The sequence below is a fragment of the Musca vetustissima genome, unplaced genomic scaffold (assembly GCF_032173495.1).
Source record: "Musca vetustissima isolate MV318-11 ecotype Yass unplaced genomic scaffold, APGP_CSIRO_Mvet_v1 utg184390, whole genome shotgun sequence".
Taxonomy (NCBI): Eukaryota; Metazoa; Arthropoda; class Insecta; order Diptera; family Muscidae; genus Musca; species Musca vetustissima.
Genome location: NW_026882678.1, coordinates 1 through 23,830, shown reverse-complemented (window position 1 = coordinate 23,830; position 23,830 = coordinate 1). Strand labels below are relative to the sequence as shown.

The window sequence follows — 23,830 nt, the reverse complement described above, 5'->3', positions numbered from 1 at the left end:
TGGTGGGATGATGTTGGCTGATCCACAATTCTTCCGATCCTGCCCTATACATATGGTACTCGGACCCGATGTATACCCGTGAATAGTGAAGGCCCAAACATACTCTCGCTCGGATTTCCCATGGGCCCAACTCACCAACCGCTATACGGTACCTCCGGATTTCACTAACCCTTTACTAATTGATATTGGGTTCGAGGGCAATCTTCAATTGCCTTCGCAACTTTACGAGTGCCAATCATTTTTATACCCTGCACCATAGTATGGAGGGTATATTAATTTTGTCATTCCGTTTGTAACTCATCGAAATATAAAAATAAAGTATATACATTATTGATCAGGGTAAAATTCTAAGACGATCTAGCCATGTCCGTCCGTCCGTCTGTTGTAATCACGCTATCTTCCGAAGGAATTGAGATAGGGTGCTGAAATTTTGCACAGATTTGTTTTTTGTCTACAGGCAGGCCAAGTTCGAAGATGGGATATATCGGTCCACGTTTAGGCATAGCTCCCATATAACAGTAACTCCCAATTTTTGGTATTTTGGGGTTCTTGAGCGCGTTTTTCATCCGAATACGCTAAAATTTTGTGCATTGGGTTGTTATTGGATACTTAATGTATCCACTAAAAATTATAAATATAGGTCCAGTTTTTCTGGTAGCCCCCATATAACGGTACCTCCTAATTTTCAGTATTTTGGGGGTCTTGAGCGCATTTTTCAACCGAATTCGCTGCAATTTGGTATTTTGTAGTCGTATATGGCAACACATCTCTCTACCAAAATTTATTAGTATTCGCCCACTTTTTGGGGTAGTCCCCATATAACCCCATTTTTATACCCTCCACCATAGTATGGAGGGTATATTAATTTTGTCATTCCGTTTGTAACACATCGAAATATTCATTTCCGACCCTATAAAGTATATATATTCTTGATCAGGGTAAAAGTCTAAGACGATCTAGCCATGTCCGTCCGTCCGTCTGTTGTAATCACGCTATCTTCTGAAGGAATTGAGATAGGGTGCTGAAATTTTGCACAAAGTTGTCTTTTGTCTGCAGGCAGGTCAAGTTCGAAGATGGGATATACCCATATAAGGGTACCCCCCAATTTTCGGTATTTTGAGGTTCCTGAGCGTGTTTTTCAACCGAGTTCGCTGAAATTTGGTACTTCGAGCTCTTATTGGGAAGCAAATCTCACTACCAGAAATTATAAATATAGGTCAATTTTTTCTGGTACCCCCCATATAACGGTACCCCCAATTTTCGGTATTTTAAGGTTCTTGAGCGCGGTTTTCAACCAAATTCGCTGAAATTTGGTACTTTGAGCTCTTGTTGGGAAGCAAATCTCCCTACTAAAAATTATAAATATAGGTCAATTTTTTCTGGTACCCCCCATATAACGGTACCCCAAATTTTCGGAATTTTAAGGTTCTTGAGCGCGGTTTTCAACCGAATTCGCTGAAATTTGGCACATTGGGTTCTTAATAGGTTCCAAATCTCTCCACCAAAAATTATGAATATAAGTCAATTTTTTCGGATACCCCTAATATAAGAATACCCCCAATTTTCGGTATTTGGGGGTTCTTGAGCGCATTTTTCAACCGAATTTGCTGCAATTTGGTAATTTGTAGTCGTATATGGTAACAAATCTCTCTACAAAAAATGTTTAATATTCGCTATATAACCCCCGATATAACCCCCTTTTTATACCCTCAACCATAGTATGGAGGGTATATTAATTTTGTCATTCCGTTTGTAACTCCTCGAAATATTCATTTCCGACCCTATAAAGTATATATATTCATGATCAGGGTAAAATTCTAAGACGATCTAGCCATGTCCGTCCGTCTGTTGTAATCACGCTATCTTCTGAAGGAATTGAGATAGGGTGCTGAAATTTTGCATAGGGTTGTCTTTTGTCTGCAGGCAGGTCAAGTTCGAAGATGGGATATATCGGTCCACGTTTAGGCATAGCTCCCATATAAGGGTACCCGGCAAATTTCGGTATTTTAGGGTTCTTGAGCGCCTTTTTCAGCCGAATTCGCTGAAATTTGGTACATTGGGTTCTTATTGGATACTAAATGTCTCCACAAAAAATTATAAGTATAGGTCCATATTTTCTGGTAGCCCCCATATAACGGAACCTCCTAATTTTCAGTATTTTGGGGGTTTTGGTTGTATTTTTCCGCCGAATTGGCTGTAATTTAGTGTTTTGAGTTCTTAATAGGTACCAAACCTCTCTAAAAAAAATTATGTATATAGGTCAATTTTTTCGGGTAGCCCCCATATAAGAGTACCCCCCAATTTTCGGTATTTTGGGGTTCTTGAGCACGTTTTTCGCTGAACTTTGCTACATTGGGTTCTTATTGGGTCCTTAATGTCTCCACAAAAAATTATAAATATAGGTCCACTTTTTCTGGTAGCCCCTATATAATGGTACCTCCCAATTTTTAGAATTTTGGGGGTTTTGATCGTATTTTTCCGCCGGATTAGCTGTAATTTAGTATTTTGAGTTCTTAATAGGTACCAAATCTCTCTACCAAAAATTATTAATATTCGCCCCCTTTTTGGGGTAGTCCCCATATAACCCCCTTTTTTATATTAATATAGTTATCTGATATGTTTCGCGTTTTGAGTTTGGTTCTAAGACTCTAGTGTAATCATTTCACCTGCAGAGGATAGCGAGGTAAAAAATTAGAACGTAAGGTTCGATAATGAACTATAGTCGCATTTAGACCTAGCCTCTGTGGAGGTTTCAGAAGGAGTGGACCGATATTCCCCATCTTCGAATTTGAATTATCAATTAAAATTTTCTGAAATTTGTATTATGGTTTACATAATCCGATTTTAGACATGTCGGTATAGGTCCACTTTTTGGTATGTTTCCTTTATTTTCATTTCTAGTACCTGTCAGTATATCTATGGTGGAGGGTATACAAAGTTCGGCCCGGCCGAACTTAACGCTTTTTCACTTGTTTACATTAATATAGTTATCTGATATGTTCCGCGTTTTGAGTTTGGTTCTAAGACTCTAGTGTAATCATTTCACCTGCAGAGGATAGCGAGGTAAAAAATTAGAACGTAAGGTTCGATAATGAGCTATAGTCGCATTTAGACCTAGCCTCTGTGGAGGTTTCAGAAGGAGTGGACCGATATTCCCCATCTTCAAATTTGAATTATCAATTAAAAATTTCTGAAATTTGTATTATGGTTTACATAATCCGATTTTAGACATGTCGGTATAGGTCCACTTTTTGGTATGTTTCCTTTATTTTCATTTCTAGTACCTGTCAGTATATATATGGTGGAGGGTATACAAAGTTCGGCCCGGCCGAACTTAACGCTTTTTCACGTGTTTATATTAAAATCGTTATATGATTTGTTCCGTGTTTTGGGTTTTGTTCTAAGACTCTGTTGTAATCTTTTCACCTGCGTAGGATATCGATATAACAAACTAGAACGTAAGGTTCTATAAAGAACTATATATATGAACTATAACCGTATTTAGACTTAGCCCCTGTGCGGGAGGTACCAGAAGGAGTGGACCGATGTTCCCAATCTTCGAAATTGAACTAAGTTTGGAAGAAATAGTGAGATGGATGAAAATATAATTTTCTGAAACGGATTTTGTTCAAAGAAAGATGGGGTCTAAAACAAATATATTTCGACGAGGCACATTTTCACCGTGTCAAAGTGTATACACCCTCATTAGCCATAAGGCTGAGGGTATAATTATCCATTAAACATTTTTTAAATTTATATTATGGTTTACATAATCGGTTTGTAGAAATGTCGGTATAGGTCGACTTTTTGGTATTTTCCCTATATTTTCATTTCAAGTACCTGTTAGTATATCTATGGTGGAGGGTATCCAAAGTTCGGCCCGGCCGAACTTAACGCTTTTTCACTTGTTATTACTAAATCTGAATTGCTTTTTAAACAAAAGTTAATTAAATAAAACTAGTGAACCCTATGCCTGAGTAGACGTTCGTTTTGATCGCATTTGATCTTATTGTTTATATTGTTGTTTAAGTTTGTTTATAAACAACAAAACTGGTGCCTATAGATTACATTTTATAAAGTGCAAGCATAATTTGTGAAATTTGCCTGAATTTTTAAAAAGTAGAGGAAATTGATATTGCGTTAAATTGCGTACGCCTGGTTGTGTTGCTGCTGCTGTATTGTTGCTGTTTTTGCCGTCGCTACTTCCATCTATACTCGCTATATTTGCTGTGTGTTGTTGTTAATCAAGATGCCGGGTTGTAAAGTTGTCAAATGTAAAACTTATGATGAATCTATTACCAAGACACAAGCCAGCGTTTTATGTAAAGCCTGTAAACTTTGGATTCATGCATCATGTGCAGATATTGATGATAAATTTCTACATGTTTTAAAATCTGTAAAATCGTTTGCCTACATTTGTCCCTTTTGTGAACCCAACCTCAGTAACCATGCAAACAATTCTGGTGTAATTGAGAAGATAAATAGTTTGAACGAGAAATTGGATAATTTTGTGCTTAGCTATGAAACCCAGCAAAACGCCATGAAAGCAGTACTGGAAGATTTAAAGAATGAAGTGACTTCTTTTGTTGCAGAGATGCAGTCGGATATTCAGTAATGCAATGAGAATGTTCAACGTTTTGAAGAGTCTGCTGCAACCAAATTTGTTGCTCTTGAAAATGAGGACAATATTTTGCATAAGAGATTAAACCGATCTGATATTCTTATTGGAAGTCTGCCAGAGGGCACCTATTATAGCATTACACTCCTTCTTTAATGTCTTGACATAAACCATGTATGCTATATTAATCGTATGATACAAATACTGGTGAAATTCAATAATGTATCGATGATAGATAGTCTGATGAAGCAGTACTTCAGAACTCGCAACCTAAAAGTTTCCGACATACTTGATGGACTAGGGGGTAACTTGAGCAATCGTGTGTACCTTAATGACCACTTCACTCCTGCAGCTGCACATTTAAACTATATTTGCAAGAAATTTCGTCAACTAAATGTGGTTACGAAATTCAAAATTGGCTTATGCTTCCGGATGGCAGGAATCTTACACATGATGCTAATCAATGCGAAACTTTTCATAGTGATGCAAGCCGAGTGTAGAATTGAGTTCCTGATAGTTCCTGATATTTATGTATTGTCTTTGTAGTTTAGTTTACTTTTTTAACCAGATCTCATTTTTTATTGAATTTTTGTTCAGCTGTGTTGAAGAAAAGGATTTTGATGATTTTTTTTTATGAATAGTAATACTGTGTTATTTTTATATATAGTGTTCCCCGCATTAACTACTTTTTCCATTTTTGATGTCTTCTAATACAAACTTTGGACCAGCGATAAGCAACAATGTGTATATAAACTCGGTTTTGAAATCTTGTGATGGGAAGCTCAATGTGGCTCATTTAAATTGTCGAAGTTAAGGCCTTCTATGAATTCTACTAAATTTTGTGAGCTTAAGTCTGTTATCTCTGATTCTTGTGTGAATGTTTTTGGTGTCTCTGAAACGTTGTTTAAGGCGGATATTTCTAGTCGTTTGGTTGATATACCTGGGTATAAATTCGTGAGGTGTGATCATGGGAATATAAGAGGTGGTGGTGTTGGACTTTATATTGTAAATGGCTTAGAGCATACAATTGTATTTAAATGCTGTGAAATAGGGAAATGCGAATCGTTATTTATTGAATTTCTCTCAGGTGATGTCAAAATCTTATTCGGTGTTGTGTATCTTCCTCCTCCTGGTGATTTTGTTGCTTTTGAACAACTTCATACTGATTTGCTATTAAGGTATTCTAATATAGTTATTGTTGGCGATTTTAATTGTAATTTGTTTGTCAGTCAAAAAACCCTGATAAGCCGTTCAGCGTGTTTTCGTTTAAGGGAATCTGTCAATTTTACACAATTCTAAACCAACACACTATGATGTTTCGCATGCTTCGTCTTCCTTGATCGATTTTATGTTAGTTAGTAATAGTTCTATGGTTCATCTTTCGGATCAGACTATTTGTCCTGCAATCTCTGGTCATTCGTTAATTTCTGCCTCATTAAACTTCAGTGTAAGTTGAACACTATGGGTTCAACTGTTCTATGGAAATTTTTGAAACGATCTAGATTTATGGGAGATGATGACTTTGTTGGTAACCTTGAAGTTAATGGAGTAAATCGATCTTTTGTTTTTAATAATTCATCTTTTGTTGATTTCGAGTCACAAGTTTTCAGTGATTCGGAGAATAGTTTTTCTTTTAGTTGTGTTTATGTTAATGACATTGCTATGGTCCTAAACAAAATTAAATCAAAATCTATTGGTGTTGATGGCATTACTATTGATTTTTTAAGGTTAATCTTTCCTTACATTTCTGACATGATTTAATAAATTCTATACTGACTTTTTCTATATTTGCGCTGCTCTGGAAAAAGCTCGAGTCGTACCATTGCCAAAGTGCCATCTCAATTCTCCCGGTATTATCGAAAATATGTGAACATATTATGAAAGAGCAAATATTGGCAAACGTGAGCAGATTCATTTATAATGGTCAGTTTACTTTCCATAAAAATCACAATACCACAGGGTTACTACTATATATGGCGGATGTTATTAGAAGTAACCTAAATGTTAATGTTAATTCTATAGTTGTGTCATTGGGTCTTACGAAAGCATTCAACTCAATTTCTCATTCTTTGTTGTTACATAAACTTAATTCAGAGTTCAATTTCTCTGCTACTGCGTGTAGACTTGTTGGATCTTATCTGCGTGATAGATCTCAATTTGTATCTCGTAATGGAAATGTTTGGAATGAGCTTTCACTTACAAGTGGTGTAGCACAGAGTTTTGTGTTAGGTCCTCTACTTTTTATTCTATATGTGAATAGTTTACAGAAGTGTTTTTGTGATGTTTATTGTAAACCACACTTGTTTGCTGATGATGTATTTCTTGTCTTTAGTTGCATTAATGATTTGCCTTTATCATTTGAACGTAAAATCAACATATCCCTCGCTCAATTTGAACAGTGGTGCTCTGAAAACATGCTTTGTATTAATCCATCGAAAATTAAAGCAATCAGATTTGATAATGCTTTGTATGAACCCAATATATATATTGGTCAACAAAGAATCGGCTTTGTTAATTGTCACAAAATGTTAGGTGTATTAGTGGATGACAAGCTTTTGTATGAGACTCATGTAGATTTGGTTCAAAGGTGAATCTGTAGTACCATTCGTAGATTATATTCTACGAATATATACCTTCCTACTTGGGTTAAAAGAAGGCTGACATATGCTCTATTAATGCCTCATATTTATTTATTTTGGATTCAAAATTATGTCTGGCACAATAAAACGGGTTTCTTCAAAGTTAAAACGTGTGGTCAATACTATAACTCGTTTTGTCTATGGAGATAGACGTCATGAGCACATTTCAAGTTATGTGGAGAGCCTCTAGGGTGTGAACTTTGAACAGTTTGTTTCAATTAGAGTTGTATATGCCTTTTACAAAATAGTAAAAAATGGGTGTACCTCTTTTATTGGCGAATATGTTCAGGTTTGGTATGTCCACGAGAAATACTCAGCTTTTTATACCTAGAATATACAATTCCACTTTTGAGAAATCATTTATTGTTCGAGTTGCCCGTATATGGAATTATCTGCCTATTGAACTCAAAACATTTTCACAAACCAATAATGCATTTCGTTTAAAACTTTTGAATCCTATAATATCTTAGTACTGGTTTTTTTATTCATATTATTCCGTTTGTTAAAGCTTCTGATACTTAAGTTTTGGTTATGTTGTTGCTATCATGTCCATTATTTGTATTATTGTTTTTTTTTCTGTAGTTATGGCTGGGGAGCCTATATACTATATATGAAAATTTGATAGTTTTAAGTTATAATTTACTACTTAGGATTATGTTATGATGTTAATACTGTTCATTGGCCTTGGAGGCTTTAGTATTATTTCATGAAATAAATAAATATAAATATACTTTGAAAATAATGACTATCTTTTATATTACATTAAATCTTAAATTAATTTACTTTTTTTGCAACATAGCTCTATGTTGCAACGCTGGCGGCAATGTTTAAATTCATAACATATATTTCATTATTATCATTATTATCCAATTATTTTTAGCTTTTTGTTGTACAATTTGTCTACGTTAGAATTTGTTACTACCCTTAAGTACAGATTTGTGCTTGAAGGATTGTCAAATTCTAACGATTTTTTAGCGCCGCTTTCCATCATATACGCTAGGTACATTGTAATTATTATTAATTCGTTCGCTATTTTGGGTTACGTCCACAAAACACCATAACAAAGGCAATAAAATTATTTCCGATAATATTATAAATAATCAATAAAATCCTAGGTTAATATTGACACAATTTTAAAACTCCGATTTATTTTCAGTTTTCTCTATTTATTTACGATGCTACGCAAACAATTTGAATGCATGATCTATTGATCATAGCACCACCGTTGAGAATACTACCGTTACCTTCCGGTGACAAAAAACAAAATAAATTGATTTTAAGAAATTTTAAAATTTTTATGTTGACAGTAACTAGAATATTAAATTAGGTAAATTTGAGATTAATAGAGAAATCATGAAATGTCATATATGACATTTTATACTAGCACTTTCCAATATAAACCACTTCCACACATAGGTTGGGGAATGATGACCAGGTTCAGAGCAGCCAAAAAAGGAATTGGCCATCATATTTCGACCAGAGTTCAGGACAACATACGATCGAAACTAAAAAGAAAATAATAATTGAATTAAAAAACAAGATGAATGATGTTAATACACAAAGTAGAGACACATCTGAGACGATTATTCGACATCTAGTTCAAGACAATATTTCTAATCTTCTCAAACACCACAAACTTGATCCGATATTGGAGGAGAAAGATTATCAACTCCAGAACCGGTACGAAATCAGTCATCAGGTTTGCATTGTCATAACAGAAGTCTAAGATATCAGGAAAACGTCAGACATATTAGTGAGAACGGAGTTTCATAGCTTTACTACCAGGACAGTTACTTTTGGAAACCAAAATGAACATAGAAATTGGAATATTATGGAGAACAGTCTACATATTATAAAGAACAGTCACCGTCGGTAGCAGCGTCCTCGATGGTTAATGAACAACTACGAATTAGGGTAGATACATTTTGCCTTAATATTTATGTGAATCTCTAAGAGATCACTGTATATTAATTCATTTTCCGAGTTGAATGTCTCCATTGACAATATGGTATTTCCTGGGATGAGATCCTGCTTGATTCCCTCTTTTAATATCAGTACCTGTGCTGTGGTTTTGGCAGGCACAACAAATGCGAAAATTTTCGCAGTGGATACAATTAAAAGATGTGTTAAAACCGCAGTATCGAAAAACTAAAACAACGTTTAAAGCAATGAGGGATTTAGTGGAGTGGGTGCATATTTCCACGAGATGGGACAGCTTAGATCATACTTAGCGCATCCTATTACGGATGACGATATGGTCAAAAGTATAAAAACAGATCTCATTTTTAGGCAAGATACTATTGACATTTATAACATTCCTGGCTACAATGCTGTACATTGTTGTAGAAATGATGGTTATGGTGGAACGACAGCATTTGTTAAAGATGAATTACATTTCGTTGTGCTGGAAAATGTCAGCAATAATTGTATAGAATCCATTGTGTTGAAAGTAATTGATGTGAAACTTAACGGCAAAGAAATTATTTTTGCATCATTTTATAAATCTCCCAAATGTAATTTTATAAATTATAAATCATTTTTAGAAAGCTTGCTAATTTTGAGTGCAAGACACCCATTCATTATTATGGGTGATGCCAATGTGAATGCTTTGGAATTTGATTCGTTTCAGGAGATTTACGACCTTTTGCATCTTTATGATTTTAAAAGCTGCCATAATCTTATTACGAGACCATGTAGTGGAACTTCAATAGATCATATGTATAGTAATATGTGCGTACCTACAAGGATTTATTCAGTTGAATGTGGACTCTATGACCATAATATGATCATTGCTGAGATACAAATTAAAGTACAAACCAAAGATATACAGCAAACAAGTTTTGAAAAGTGTGATTTTAAAAAATTCAATAGATTTTTGGTAATGCAATTTCGGAATTGTCACATACCGGTGATCCCTCTCTTGACACTGAAAACCTTGTATCATGTATTAAATCTGCGATTGATAAGTCAATAATCAGTGTGACTTATAAAAAGGATATACGTAATTATGTTTCACCTTGGGTGAATGATAACCTTCGGGAGCTAATAATGTATAAAGAACGTCTTTTGAAATTACGAAGAAAAAGGGAAGACAAAGCGATTGAGGAATAATTAAAAAGAATAAGTAGAATTATAAAAAAAGCACACATGGATTCAATGAATAATTTTTATATACTCAAACTAGAAAAATTCAGTCTGATCCCAAAAAATCGTGGCGATTCTTAAATGAAACCCTCGGGAAGAAAACGAATAGAGAGTTGAATGTTGTTGATTTCATTGAAAATCCCATTTTGAATAACAAGTGCAAAGCTTTAGTGTTTCAGCTTTGCACTTGTTATTCAAAATGGGATTTTCAATGAAATCAACAACATTCAACTCTCTATTCGTTTTCTTCCCGAGGGTTTCATTTAAGAATCGCCACGATTTTTTGGGATCAGACTGAATTTTTCTAGTTTGAGTATATAAAAATTATTCATTGAATCCATGTGTGCTTTTTTTATAATTCTACTTATTCTTTTTAATTATTCCTCAATCGCTTTGTCTTCCCTTTTTCTTCGTAATTTCAAAAGATTAATTATTTTTTAGAATCTATAGACAATCATAAACAAAAAATTTTACATTATCCTTCTGACAACATTAACATCTTTGGAACTCTTAATAGGTTTGATTGTCGGTTATGTTTGAATTATACGACCTATGATGAAGTGAAACAAATAATAGGTAAAATAAAAACTGATAAGTGTTGTGGTCATGACGAGATTTATCCCAGATTAATCTTATCTTCGACTAATATAATTACTCCACTTTTAGTAGAAATATTCAACGATGTGATAAGAACAGGAGAATATCCAAACATTTTGAAAATTCATAAAGTAATCCCTATTCCTAAGGAAAGTCAGGCAAGCACTGTCGAAAAATTCAGGCCGATTTCATCAATCAAATTTACAATTACCTAATAAGCAACAATATTTTAAATAAGTATCAGTATGGGTTCCGTAAGGGTTGCGGTACAGAAGAAGCTGTGATAAATGTTCAAAATTATATTTGCCAAGGTTTGGATATGGGTAAAAAAGCTGTAGCGGCTGTTTTTTATGATCTCTCTAAAGCGTTTGATCTAGTTGACCGTAAATTGTTGCTGGAAAAACTAATGTATTATGGTATACGTGGTAATGCACATTCCCTTCTCAAAAGTTATTTAGATAATCGTAAACAGTTCGTACAAGTTGGGACAGAACGTAGCAGAGTAAGTGAAGTTAAATATGGTGTGCCTAAGGGAATTGTTTTAGGCCCCTTACTATTCTCACTGTTTATAAATAGCTTTCAAAATTTAAAATTAACAGGTAAAATATTTTTATATGCGGATTTACACATTCTATATAGTTAATATAATATAATAATCAGAATTAATATAGTATGTTTACGCCAAATGTGCATCCCTAAACTTTCCCCTTTCTTTTTGATTAACTAATATCTTTCTAAAAATGCCAAGGTTATTCCAGTGTAATAACGGCAAGATACTTGTACTAAAGTAATCAGTTTATAGCGAGTATATCGGCCATGTTGAAGGGACAATTTCTTTTTTCATCTGTCTGTTTTTTGCTAACCTTGGAAGATACCACACCTGTCCAGTGAGTAGTCAATCCTAAGGCATCCAAAATAATAAAGATACTCTCCAACACTGAATATCCTAACACTTTATTATTTTATTTTTCTGGTGCTCTGTTGGGTTCATTTTCTTCATCCATTTGTGCAAGCAACGAGAACAAATATACGTACATATATTTGCTTCTTGTTTTGGCTCTCCATTACACGGTCTCTGCAATTAATCAGTGAACTCCCACGCTCCAATTCAGCAATATATGCGTGAACATTTTGGTCCTAACGAGCCGGATCAGAGACAGGGCCGTAAGGAGAGATTTCAGCTTCACAAAAAATTGATGCTCACTGGTATGTTTTGGTTCCTTCGCTAGTTGGATTTTCAAGTGAGATCAGTTTGGTTTTTGTCACACAACACGGTGTTACAAAATTATTATTAAAAAGATAACCTAAAGTTGCCGGTAAACTTGGAGAAAACCCCTAAAGTTGCTGGTAAACTTGGATCAAATACCCTAAAGTTGCTGGTAAACTTGGATCAAATACCCTAAAGTTGCCGGTAAACTTGGACAAACCCCTAAATTTGCTGGTAAAAGTGGAAAAAACCGCAAAAAAAATTGAAGTTTGTTCCAGAGAAGTGCCGACGGCAAAGCATAGCAAGTAAAAATTACAATCTTGTAATCCGCAGTAAGTTCCCCAAATACTGATTAAAGTGTAAAGTGGCAGACCAGGTGAATCTAAATATGGTCATTTTATCCAAAATTTCAAAAAAAAATAATCATATTAAAAAATAAATATAAAAAAATTCACAGTTTACACAAGCCTTTGCTTGATGTAAAATACTTTTGTTTGACAGTGTTTAACACGCTCCTCAAAAAACGTGGTTTTGTTATTTGGTATGTTCAAACCATTATATCGAACAAATGCACATGTTATTAACATAGGTGATCCAACATCAATGTTAATAACATTCCACTGACTGCCGCTCAAGTCATTCCTCATATTGGCATTTATGCGCATGTCCGTTGAGAGTACTGCTTCGCTCATCCACCTGATTAATCTGAGTTTCAGCACATGCCTTTCTCTTAAGTGCGCTGAGCAACGAATCACAACACAAGTCTCTTTGTCCCACATATACGCATGCCGTTCAGAGTTGGACAACACTCATCAAACCAGCTTCTCCTAACTCTTAAAGCACATTTCTCTTACGGCCACTGAGAATTTAAGCGCTCTTGTACATTGAGTGCTGGTGGCATAGTCAGCAACAGTTCATTTTGCCTAGTATGTTGTGGGCTGCGTTCGTTCTCTTTGAGTGGACTTCACTGGTTGGCTGATTGCCTTGCGTGTTTTGTGCTGGTCTCTTCATGTGGATTTCTCTGTTTCCTTATCTCATGTAAATGGTTTGCGCGTACGTGTATGTGCGTAATAACAACAGAGAATAAACAATGATAAGTGAGTCACACGTGCCTGGCGCTCTCCATCAAAATCAAAACAAATAAGAAACAAGCAGTTGGTTCAATGTTTTGTTTCCATTTTGTACCCTCCGCCAGACAATCTGTCGGGTTTGTTTACATTTTTTGCGATATTCCATAGATAGTTCGTCAACAGATAGACTGACACAGTGGGTTGAAGCAGTCTTTAGTCTTTTCATTTTCATATCAGAATTAATACTTTTATTTATTTTATTTTTTTTTGATTTTCTTAAATTGGAATTCAAATTTTTAAATATCTTTTAAGGTTCTAATACTTCTTTTTTTTATTTTTTCTCAATATTTTTGTAATTTTAAATTTATGTTTTTTCTATAATGTTTCACTTTTTTCCTCAAAACAATTTTATTTTAATATTTTTTTTTTAGATTTTTTTCACATTAAACTCACAATTTTATAATTTTTATAATTCTTCTCAGTTTTTTTATTTCTATTCTTGAAATTTATTTCCTCTAATTTTTATTTACTTTTCGATTTTGTCCGAACAACATTTTATATTTCGAAATATTTTTATTTTCTATTTGTTTCAATATTTTTTGATTTTCCAAATATCATAATATTTTTTAATAGTTTTTCTAGATTTTTTCAACTGTTTTCTATTATTCTCTCATTTTTTTCCATTTTTTCTAAAATTTTTTATAGGCAATTTTAATTTTAATTCAATTTAATTCTTTAAACGAATTGAACAAAGTTTTAAATTTGAAGTTAAAAAAAATTATATATATTTCTGTTAATTAATATTAATGGTTTATTAAATATTTCTTTCTTGGATTTTCATAGTAGTGGATTTTTGACATTAAAAATTTTCTTTATTTCTTTTTTGATATCTTTTCATAGATTTTTGATTCAACTTAGGTCATAGGAAAAGAAAACATCTTCCATAAAATTTATATTTTTTTTGTTTTCCATATACATAGATTGTTCAAACTATTTCCTAAATTGAACATTTGTATAAAATTTAGTTTTCTTTTGTTAATTTCCAAATCTAAATCTGTCGAGTGCCTTGAGGATAAATTATTATTTGCTTCTATTGCTAAATCTCAGACCTGATTTTTCCAATATTCCCAATTCCTTGTGATTTACACAAAAAAAGAGAAAGAGGGAAAAATGTCATTAGACAGATTTATTCGCCTAGCTGATAGCTTGGTGGAGTTTGAGGCGTCACTCAATAGCAATGAGTTCCCCGTATCCACACGTTGCCTTTTAGATGCGCACATCGGGGAAACAAAATCTACTTGGGAAAGACTTAGAGTAATATATGAACAATGTTTGGATGACTTGTCCAACAAAGAAGAGAGTGAGGAAGAGGCGGATGACGAAGCGTCAGAAATCGAGACAGTGAAACAAAAATATAGGAATTCGTATTCCACCTACTGTCGCATCATATCAAAGTTAACTGAAGCTTTAGAAAACATGTCGAACATAGTTCACAGTCCCTCTCCTAGCCTTCAACCATCTCCAAACAACCCTTTTCATTTGCCTCCAATAGAGCTTCCCACCTTCCATGGTGATTATAGGTCATGGCCTACGTTCCGCGATATGTTTTCCGCAGTTTGTATCCGCAATTCAAAGTTGTGCCCGGTAGAAAAGCTTTTCCATTTGTCGCAGAAAACTAAGGGAGAAGCTCATGAGATTGTAGCCAAAAGTCCGCTCACCAATGATGGCTTCCAGAATGCCTGGAGTAACCTGTGTGCGCGCTATGAGAACAAAAGGGTTCTTGTTAATGAGCAGCTCAAAATTCTTTTTAGCCTTCCCTCGATTCCAACCGAAAATGCGGCATCTCTTAAAAGGATTCAAAGGGATATAAATGGTTGCATATCCACTTTGAATCTTTATAGCATTGATGTCAACAGCTGGAATCCAATCTTTATATTCTTGTGCTCCAATTGCCTTCCGGATTCAACACTCACATTATGGGAGCAAACGTTGACCGACAAGGCTATCATTCCACAATGGTCAGAGTTGGATAGGTTTTTAACAAACCGTCATAGAACCCTAGAATCGGTTTTGGAACTATTCCCACCAAAACATTACCTGGCACTTCATACCTCCAGGCGCCCCACATATGGGAGGCTTATGGGAGGCGGGGGTAAAAAGCTTTAAGCAACATTTCAAGAAGGTTGCAGGATCTACCAGATACACATTCGAGGAGTTTCAGACTTTGTTATCGCGGATCGAAGCCTGTCTTAATTCTAGACCTATATCCTCTATGTCGCAAAGTCCATCTGACTTAACAGCATTAACTCCTGGCCATTTCTTAATTGGAACTCCAATCTTATTACCGTTAGATCCGGAAATCCAGGAAGAACCGATATCTATACGAAATCGGTGGCAAAGGCTCAAGGCGATCCATCAGCATTTCTGTGCCAGGTGGAAGAATGAATATTTAAAGGAACTCCAGAAACGACATAAATGGAAATCTCCAGAGATTAATGTCACTGAGAATACTCTTGTGGTAGTCCGCGAAGAAAACCTGCCTCCTAATTGTTGGAGACTGGGAAGAGTTACGAAAGTATACCATGGGTCCGACAACCGAGTAAGAGTTGCTGATGTCCGCACGCAAGGAGGCGTGATAACCAGACCCATTACGAAATTAGTCATTATATTAGACAATATCCCATAACTAATTATCCTTTTATCCTAAAATTTCCTAAATTAAATTATTTCTCTATCCTATCCTATCCAAAAATCCCTTTTCCATATCTAATATTTGTCTCTTTTTCAGAAAAATGAAGTTTCACAATAGAAGAACATCAGTTTCCACCAAATGCAAGTTTGCGTGTAGAGTTTGCCGGCAAAGGCATGCTCTTAAGTCATGCTCTCGTTTTCACGACTTAAACACCCTGGACCGTATGCGCGTTGTGAAGAAGTATGGTTACTGCATGAACTGCTTAGCCCATACTCACTCACAGGGGACTTGCTTCACCAAAACGGGCTGTAGGTACTGTGGCAAGGCACATCATTCACTACTCCACACCCATTCTAGACTTCGGAAAGCTTCATCTCGGGAAGCCGAGAGGAGGGTGACAGATGATAGGCATATCAGACAGGCAACTAACTCAACATCAAGTCAAGCTGTACAGTCTTTGTCCGGTTCTTCAACGTCTGGTCGAGATTCACGCATTGCTCCCATTACGCCAACCACCGCATCCCTTACCTCCCTACTAAACCACAACATGGTCACTCTACTGCCAACCATTTTAGTAAGAGTCGAAAATAAGGGAAAAAACCATCAGGCTAGATGCCTTCTTGATTCTGCGGCCAGAATGAGCTACGTATCCCAAAGGCTATTGGATAAGTTAGGCGTGGTATGTCTGGAACTTGACAAGGAAACAATTTGCCCCCTAACTCTATGGGCTACAGCGGAATTGTCAAGGAGTATAGATGTTACACTAAGAGTAAACCACCGGATCGGCACCCTGACGCCAAAGAAATCGCTCCCTGACTCCATAAAAGAACATTTCGCTAACTTTATATTGGCAGATAAGTTTTTCAACGTATCTGCGCCCATTGACATCGTTCTAGGCGTCGATGTATACGCAAGAATTGTACTCGATGGAATGTATGCCAAACCCGGACTTCCAACTGCCCAAAGTACTTTATTTGGAATTGTACTGTACGGAACATTCAACCATTAGATTAGAATTTAGACTAAAAGTCATTTTTTTTTTTAATTATTATATCTCAAAAAAAAAAATGAATATTATTCAAATTGGATTTTTATAAATAATGAACTTACAAATGTGAATTTTTAAACTAAGTTCTATTTAACCTGTTCGAAATTAATTATTCCCATTCTATATATGTCTCTTCAACATCCGCCATAATAAGTTTTTTTTTAAATATTTATTCCATTACAGTACACACTGTAAGGGGGAGGAATGTTTACGCCAAATGTGCATCCCTAAACTTTCCCCTTTCTTTTTGATTAACTAATATCTTTCTAAAAATGCCAAGGTTATTCCAGTGTAATAACGGCAAGATACTTGTACTAAAGTAATCAGTTTATAGCGAGTATATCGGCCATGTTGAAGGGACAATTTCTTTTTTCATCTGTCTGTTTTTTGCTAACCTTGGAAGATACCACACCTGTCCAGTGAGTAGTCAATCCTAAGGCATCCAAAATAATAAAGATACTCTCCAACACTGAATATCCTAACACTTTATTATTTTATTTTTCTGGTGCTCTGTTGGGTTCATTTTCTTCATCCATTTGTGCAAGCAACGAGAACAAATATACGTACATATATTTGCTTCTTGTTTTGGCTCTCCATTACACGGTCTCTGCAATTAATCAGTGAACTCCCACGCTCCAATTCAGCAATATATGCGTGAACATAGTATGTTAAATTGTTGTCAATTAGCCTCTATAAAGCCAACTGGCGCTGAGGCGACATCTATATTTGAATTGTATATTAATGAATTGTAAATAAAAAAATAATATATATATGGGAGCATATAAAATGCTTATTTACCCAATATCTATACCGACCGTGGAAATGATGCGATTGGAATGCAAGGACGCAGAGAAAAGCATACCCCGGAGGCACCAAAGGCCTATGGTGGTAATTTATTTATGAACTGCCAATCTACTGATAGGTTATTATTTTGTTCCAGATGTTGCAAGCCCAACACCATCACTCCTAAATGTCCGAACTGTCTGTGGGGTAACCACAGCAAGCCGGGGAGACACGTCCGGCAGGGAACCCTGCGAATTAAGCAAACCAGAGAAGGTCCGTTAGAAACAGTGACATATATGACATACATTTCCGACGTAATACATACATCAGAAACAACGGAAACCCACCCAAAATCATTAGGTTTTTGAGAAAATAGATAAATTTATTAATCCATTTACAGATTGCGTATGCTTTTCTCAAATCCATATCCAATTTCAGAATTATTTTCTCAAAAAAGATAAGAATTTTTTATCAGTCCTAGTAAAAAATAGTCAGATATATGTAAAACTAATACATATTCTTGGATATAACTATATATGTTGAAAATATTCATATAAATGACGTTTACTACATTCATTACATTGTATACGGGTATATTACGTTTTCGACGTTTACAACTTTTTGACAGTCGAAAACCTAAAAATTCGTCACACGGACCATCCCTGAAGACAACATAAGTCCAACATACAGCAACAACCATATAAAGAAGTGGAGGAAAATCACGATGTGGAGGCTAACAAGAGTTACAATTGGGATAGAAACAGACATTGCATGCCACTTATTGATTGGGAAAACAATTATGACAAGTTAAACATACTAAAAATTCGCCACAAAACGGCAGAAAAAAGAAAACTATTATGGCAGAGGCAATAGATCGAGCAGAGTCAAACACTAACGATTCAAGATTATATGCCGATATTTTTATACCCTCCACCATAGTATGGAGGGTATATTAGTTTTTTCATTCCGTTTGTTACTCATCGAAATATTCATTTCCGACCCTATAAAGTATATATATTCTTGATCAGGGTAAAATTCTAAGACGATATAGCCATGTCCGTCCGTCCGCCTGTTGTAATCACGCTATCTTCCGAAGGAACTGAGATAGGGTGCTGAAATTTGGCATAGGGTTGTCTTTTGTCTGCAGGCAAGTCAAGTTCGAAGATGGGATATATCGGTCCACGTTTAGGCATAGCTCCCATATATGAGTACCCCCCAATTTTCGGTATTTTTAAGTTCTTGACCGTGTTTTTCAATCGAATTCACTGAAATTTGGTACGTTGGGTTTTTATTGGATACTAAATGTCTCCACAAAAAATTATGAGTATAGGTCCACTTTTTTTTGGTAGCCCCCATATAACGACACCTTCTAACTTTCAGTATTTTGGGGGTTTTGGTCGTATTTTTCCACCGAATTGGCTGTAATTTAGTATTCGAGTACTTTGTTACCATATACGACTACAAACTACCAAATTGCAGCGAATTCGGTTGAAAAACGCGCTCACGAACCCCAAAATAGCCAATATTGGGGGAACCCTTATATGGGGTCTACCCGAAAAAATTGAGTCAAGTTCGAAGATGGGATATATCGGTCCACGTTTAGGCATAGCTCCCATATATGGGTATCCCCCAATTTTCGGTATTTTTATACCCTCCACCATAGTATGGAGGGTATATTAATTTTGTCATTCCGTTTGTAACACATCGAAATATTCATTTCCGACCCTATAAAGTATATATATTCTTGATCAGGGTAAAATTCTAAGACGATCTAGCCATGTCCGTCCGTCTGTCCGTCCGTCTGTTGTAATCACGCTATCTTCTGAAGGAATTGAGATAGGGTGCTGAAATTTTGCACAAAGTTGTCTTTTGTCTGCAGGCAGGCCAAGTTCGAAGATGGGATATATCGGTCCACGTTTAGACATAGCTCCCATATAACAGTACCCCCCAATTTTCGGTATTTTGAGGTTCCTGAGCGTGTTTTTCAACCGAATTCGCTGAAATTTGGTACTTCGAGCTCTTATTGGGAAGCAAATCTCCCTACCAGAAATAAATATAGGTCAATTTTTTCTGGTACCCCCCATATAACGGTACCCCCAATTTTCGGTATTTTAAGGTTCTTGAGCGCTGTTTTCAACCAAATTCGCTGAAATTTGGTACTTTGAGCTCTTGTTGGGAAGCAAATCTCCCTACTAAAAATTATAAATATAGGTCAATTTTTTCTGGTACCCCCATATAACGGCACCCCCAATTTTTGGAATTTTAAGGTTCTTGAGCGCGGTTTTCAACCGAATTCGCTGAAATTTGGCACATTGGGTTCTTAATAGGTTCCAAATCTCTCCACCAAAAATTATGAATATTGGTCTATTTTTTCGGATACCCCTAATATAAGAATACCCCCAATTTTCGGTATTTGGGGGTTCTTGAGCGCATTTTTCAACCGAATTTGCTGCAATTTGTAGTCGTATATGGTAACAAATCTCTCTACCAAAAATGTTTAATATTCGCTATATAACCCCCGATATAATCCCCTTTTTATACCCTCCACCATAGTATGGAGGGTATATTAATTTTGTCATTCCGTTTGTAACTCCTCGAAATATTCATTTCCGACCCTATAAAGTATATATATTCATGATCAGGGTAAAATTCTAAGACGATCTAGCCATGTCCGTCCGTCTGTCCGTCCGTCCGTCTGTTGTAATCACGCTATCTTCTGAAGGAATTGAGATAGGGTGCTGAAATTTTTCATAGGGTTGTCTTTTGTCTGCAGGCAGGTCAAGTTCGATGATGGGATATATCGGTTCACGTTTAGGCATAGCTCCCATATAAGGGTACCCGGCAAATTTCGGTATTTTAGGGTTCTTGAGCGCCTTTTCAGCCGAATTCGCTGAAATTTGGTACATTGGGTTCTTATTGGATACTAAATGTCTCCACAAAAAATTATAAGTATAGGTCCATATTTTCTGGTAGCCCCCATATAACGGAACCTCCTAATTTTCAGTATTTTGGGGGTTTTGATCGTATTTTTCCGCCGAATTAGCTGTAATTTAGTATTTTGAGTTCTTAATAGGTACCAAATCTCTCTACCAAAAATTATTAATATTCGCCCCCTTTTTGGGGTAGTCCCCATATAACCCCCTTTTTTATACCCTCCACCATAGTATGGAGGGTATATTAATTTTGTCATTCCGTTTGTAACTCCTCGAAATATTGATTTACGACCCTATAAAGTATATATATTCATGATCAGGGTAAAATTCTAAGACGATCTAGCCATGTCCGTCCGTCTGTCCGTCTGTTGTAATCACGCTATCTTCTGAAGGAATTGAGATAGGGTGCTGAAATTTTGCATAGGGTTGTCTTTTGTCTGCAAGCAGGTCAAGTTCGAAGATGGGATATATCGGTCCACGTTTAGGCATAGCTCCCATATAAGGGTACCCGGCAAATTTCGGTATTTTAGGGTTCTTGAGCGCCTTTTTTAGCCGATCTCGCTGAAATTTGGTACATTGGGTTCTTATTGGATACTAAATGTCTCCACAAAAAATTATAAGTATAGGTCCATATTTTCTGGCAGCCCCCATATAACGGAACCTCCTAATTTTCAGTATTTTGGGGGTTTTGGTTGTATTTTTCCGCCGAATTGGCTGTAATTTAGTGTTTTGAGTTCTTAATAGGTACCAAACCTCTCTAAAAAAAATTATGTATATAGGTCAATTTTTTCGGGTAGTCCCCATATAAGGGTGCCCCCCCCCCAATTTTCGGTATTTTGGGGTTCTTGAGCACGTTTTTCGCTGAACTTTGCTACATTGGGTTCTTATTGGGTCCTTAATGTCTCCACAAAAAATTATAAATATAGGTCCACTTTTTCTGGTAGCCCCTATATAATGGTACCTCCCAATTTTTAGAATTTTGGGGGTTTTGATTGTATTTTTCCTCCGAATTAACTGTAATTTAGTATTTTGAGTTCCTAATAGGTACCAAATCTCTCTACCAAAAATTATTAATATTCGCCCCCTTTTTGGGGTAGTCCCCATATAACCCCCTTTTTATACCCCCCACCATAGTATGGAGGGTATATTAGTTTTGTTTTTCCGTTTGTAACGCATCGAAATACTCATTTCCGACCCTATTTTGAGGTTCTTGAGCGTGTTTTTCAACCGAATTCGGTGAAATTTGGTATTTTGAGTTCTTATTGGGTAGCAAATATCCTCACTAAAAATTATAAATATAGGTCCATTTTTTCGGACAGCCCCCATGTAAGGGTAACCCCAAAATTTCGGTATTTTGAGGTTCTTGAGCGTGTTTTTCAACAGAATTCGCTGAAATTTGGTACTTTGAGTTCTTATTGGGTACCAAATAAACCTACTAAAAATTATAAATATAGGTCAATTTTTTCTGGTACCCCCCCATATAACGGTACCCCTCAATTTTCGGTATTTTGGGGTTCTTGACCGCGTTTTTCAACGGAATTTGCTGCAATTTGGTATTTTGTAGTCGTATATGGTAACAAATCTCCCTACCAAAAATTATTAATATTCGCCCCCTTTTTGGGGTAGTCCCCATATAACCCCCTTTTTATACCCTCCACCATAGTATGGAGGGTATATTAGTTTTGTTTTTCCGTTTGTAACGCATCGAAATACTCATTTCCGACCCTATAAAGTATATATATTCTTGATCAGCGTAAAATTCTAAGACGATTTATGCATGTCCGTCTGTCCGTCTGTCTGTTGTAATCACTCTAGCGTCTAAACGAATTGAGATAGAGCCCCAAAATTTCGCATAGAGTCGTCTTTTGTCTGCAGGCAGGTCAAGTTCGAAGATGGGCTATATCGGTCCACGTTTAGGCATAGCTCCCATATAAGGATACCCCCCAATTTTCGGTATTTTGAGGTTCTTGAGCGTGTTTTTCAACCGAATTCGGTGAAATTTGGTATTTTGAGTTCTTATTGGGTAGCAAATATCCTCACTAAAAATTATAAATATAGGTCCATTTTTTCGGACAGCCCCCATGTAAGGGTAACCCCAAAATTTCGGTATTTTGAGGTTCTTGAGCGTGTTTTTCAACAGAATTCGCTGAAATTTGGTACTTTGAGTTCTTATTGGGTACCAAATAAACCTACTAAAAATTATAAATATAGGTCAATTTTTCTGGTACCCCCCATATAACGGTACCCCTCAATTTTCGGTATTTTGGGGTTCTTGACCGCGTTTTTCAACGGAATTTGCTGCAATTTGGTATTTTGTAGTCGTATATGGTAACAAATCTCCCTACCAAAAATTATTAATATTCGCCCCCTTTTTGGGGTAGTCCCCATATAACCCCCTTTTTTATATTAAAATAGTTATCTGATTTGTTACGCGTTTTAATAGTTATCTGATTTGATACGCGGGCTATATCAAAACTTGGACCCAGGGACCCCATGGTGGATTTCTATATTTGCTTTGACATTAGAAACATGTGTGCAAAATTTTGGTCGCCTATGTCAAGTGGTTCGTCAGTTAATGAGTTTATACCCAATTTTTGGGTAAATACTCAAAATAGGGGTACCTTTGTATGGGGGCTACCAGTAAACGTGGACCTACATACATAAAATGTTGCATAAACATTTTGTACTCAAAAAGAACACTCTGTGCCAAATTACAGCCAATTTGGTTGTAAAATGCGTCTAATAGACAAAAATTACCTTAAATCGGGAGATATGGTTATATGAGGGCTATATCAAAACTTGGACCCAGGGACCCCATGTTAGATTTCTATGTTTGCTTTGACATTAGAAACATGTGTGCAACATTTTGGGCGCCTATGTCAAGTGGTTCGTCAGTTAATGAGTTTATACCCAATTTTTGGGTAAATACTTAAAATAGGGGTATCTTTGTATGGGGGCTAACAGTAAACTTGGACCTACATACATAAAATTTTGCATTGACATTTTGTACTCAAAAAGAACACTCTGTGCCAAATTACAGCCAGTTTGGTTGTAAAATGCGTCTAATAGACAAAAAATACCTTAAATCGGGAGATATGG

At 35.8% G+C, this 23,830-nt stretch overlaps 1 protein-coding gene across 1 annotated transcript; it reads left to right on the top strand.

Annotated features, from left to right (window-relative positions):
* The first annotated feature begins 11,677 nt into the window (after window positions 1–11,677).
* Window positions 11,678–17,489, top strand: LOC133329281 (uncharacterized). Its single transcript, XM_061537771.1, has 2 exons — window positions 11,678–12,537; window positions 16,064–17,489. Exon 2 carries the CDS (start codon window positions 16,068–16,070, stop codon window positions 16,974–16,976), a length of 909 nt encoding a protein of 302 aa, XP_061393755.1. The 5' UTR covers window positions 11,678–12,537; window positions 16,064–16,067; the 3' UTR covers window positions 16,977–17,489.
* The last annotated feature ends 6,341 nt before the right edge of the window (window positions 17,490–23,830 follow it).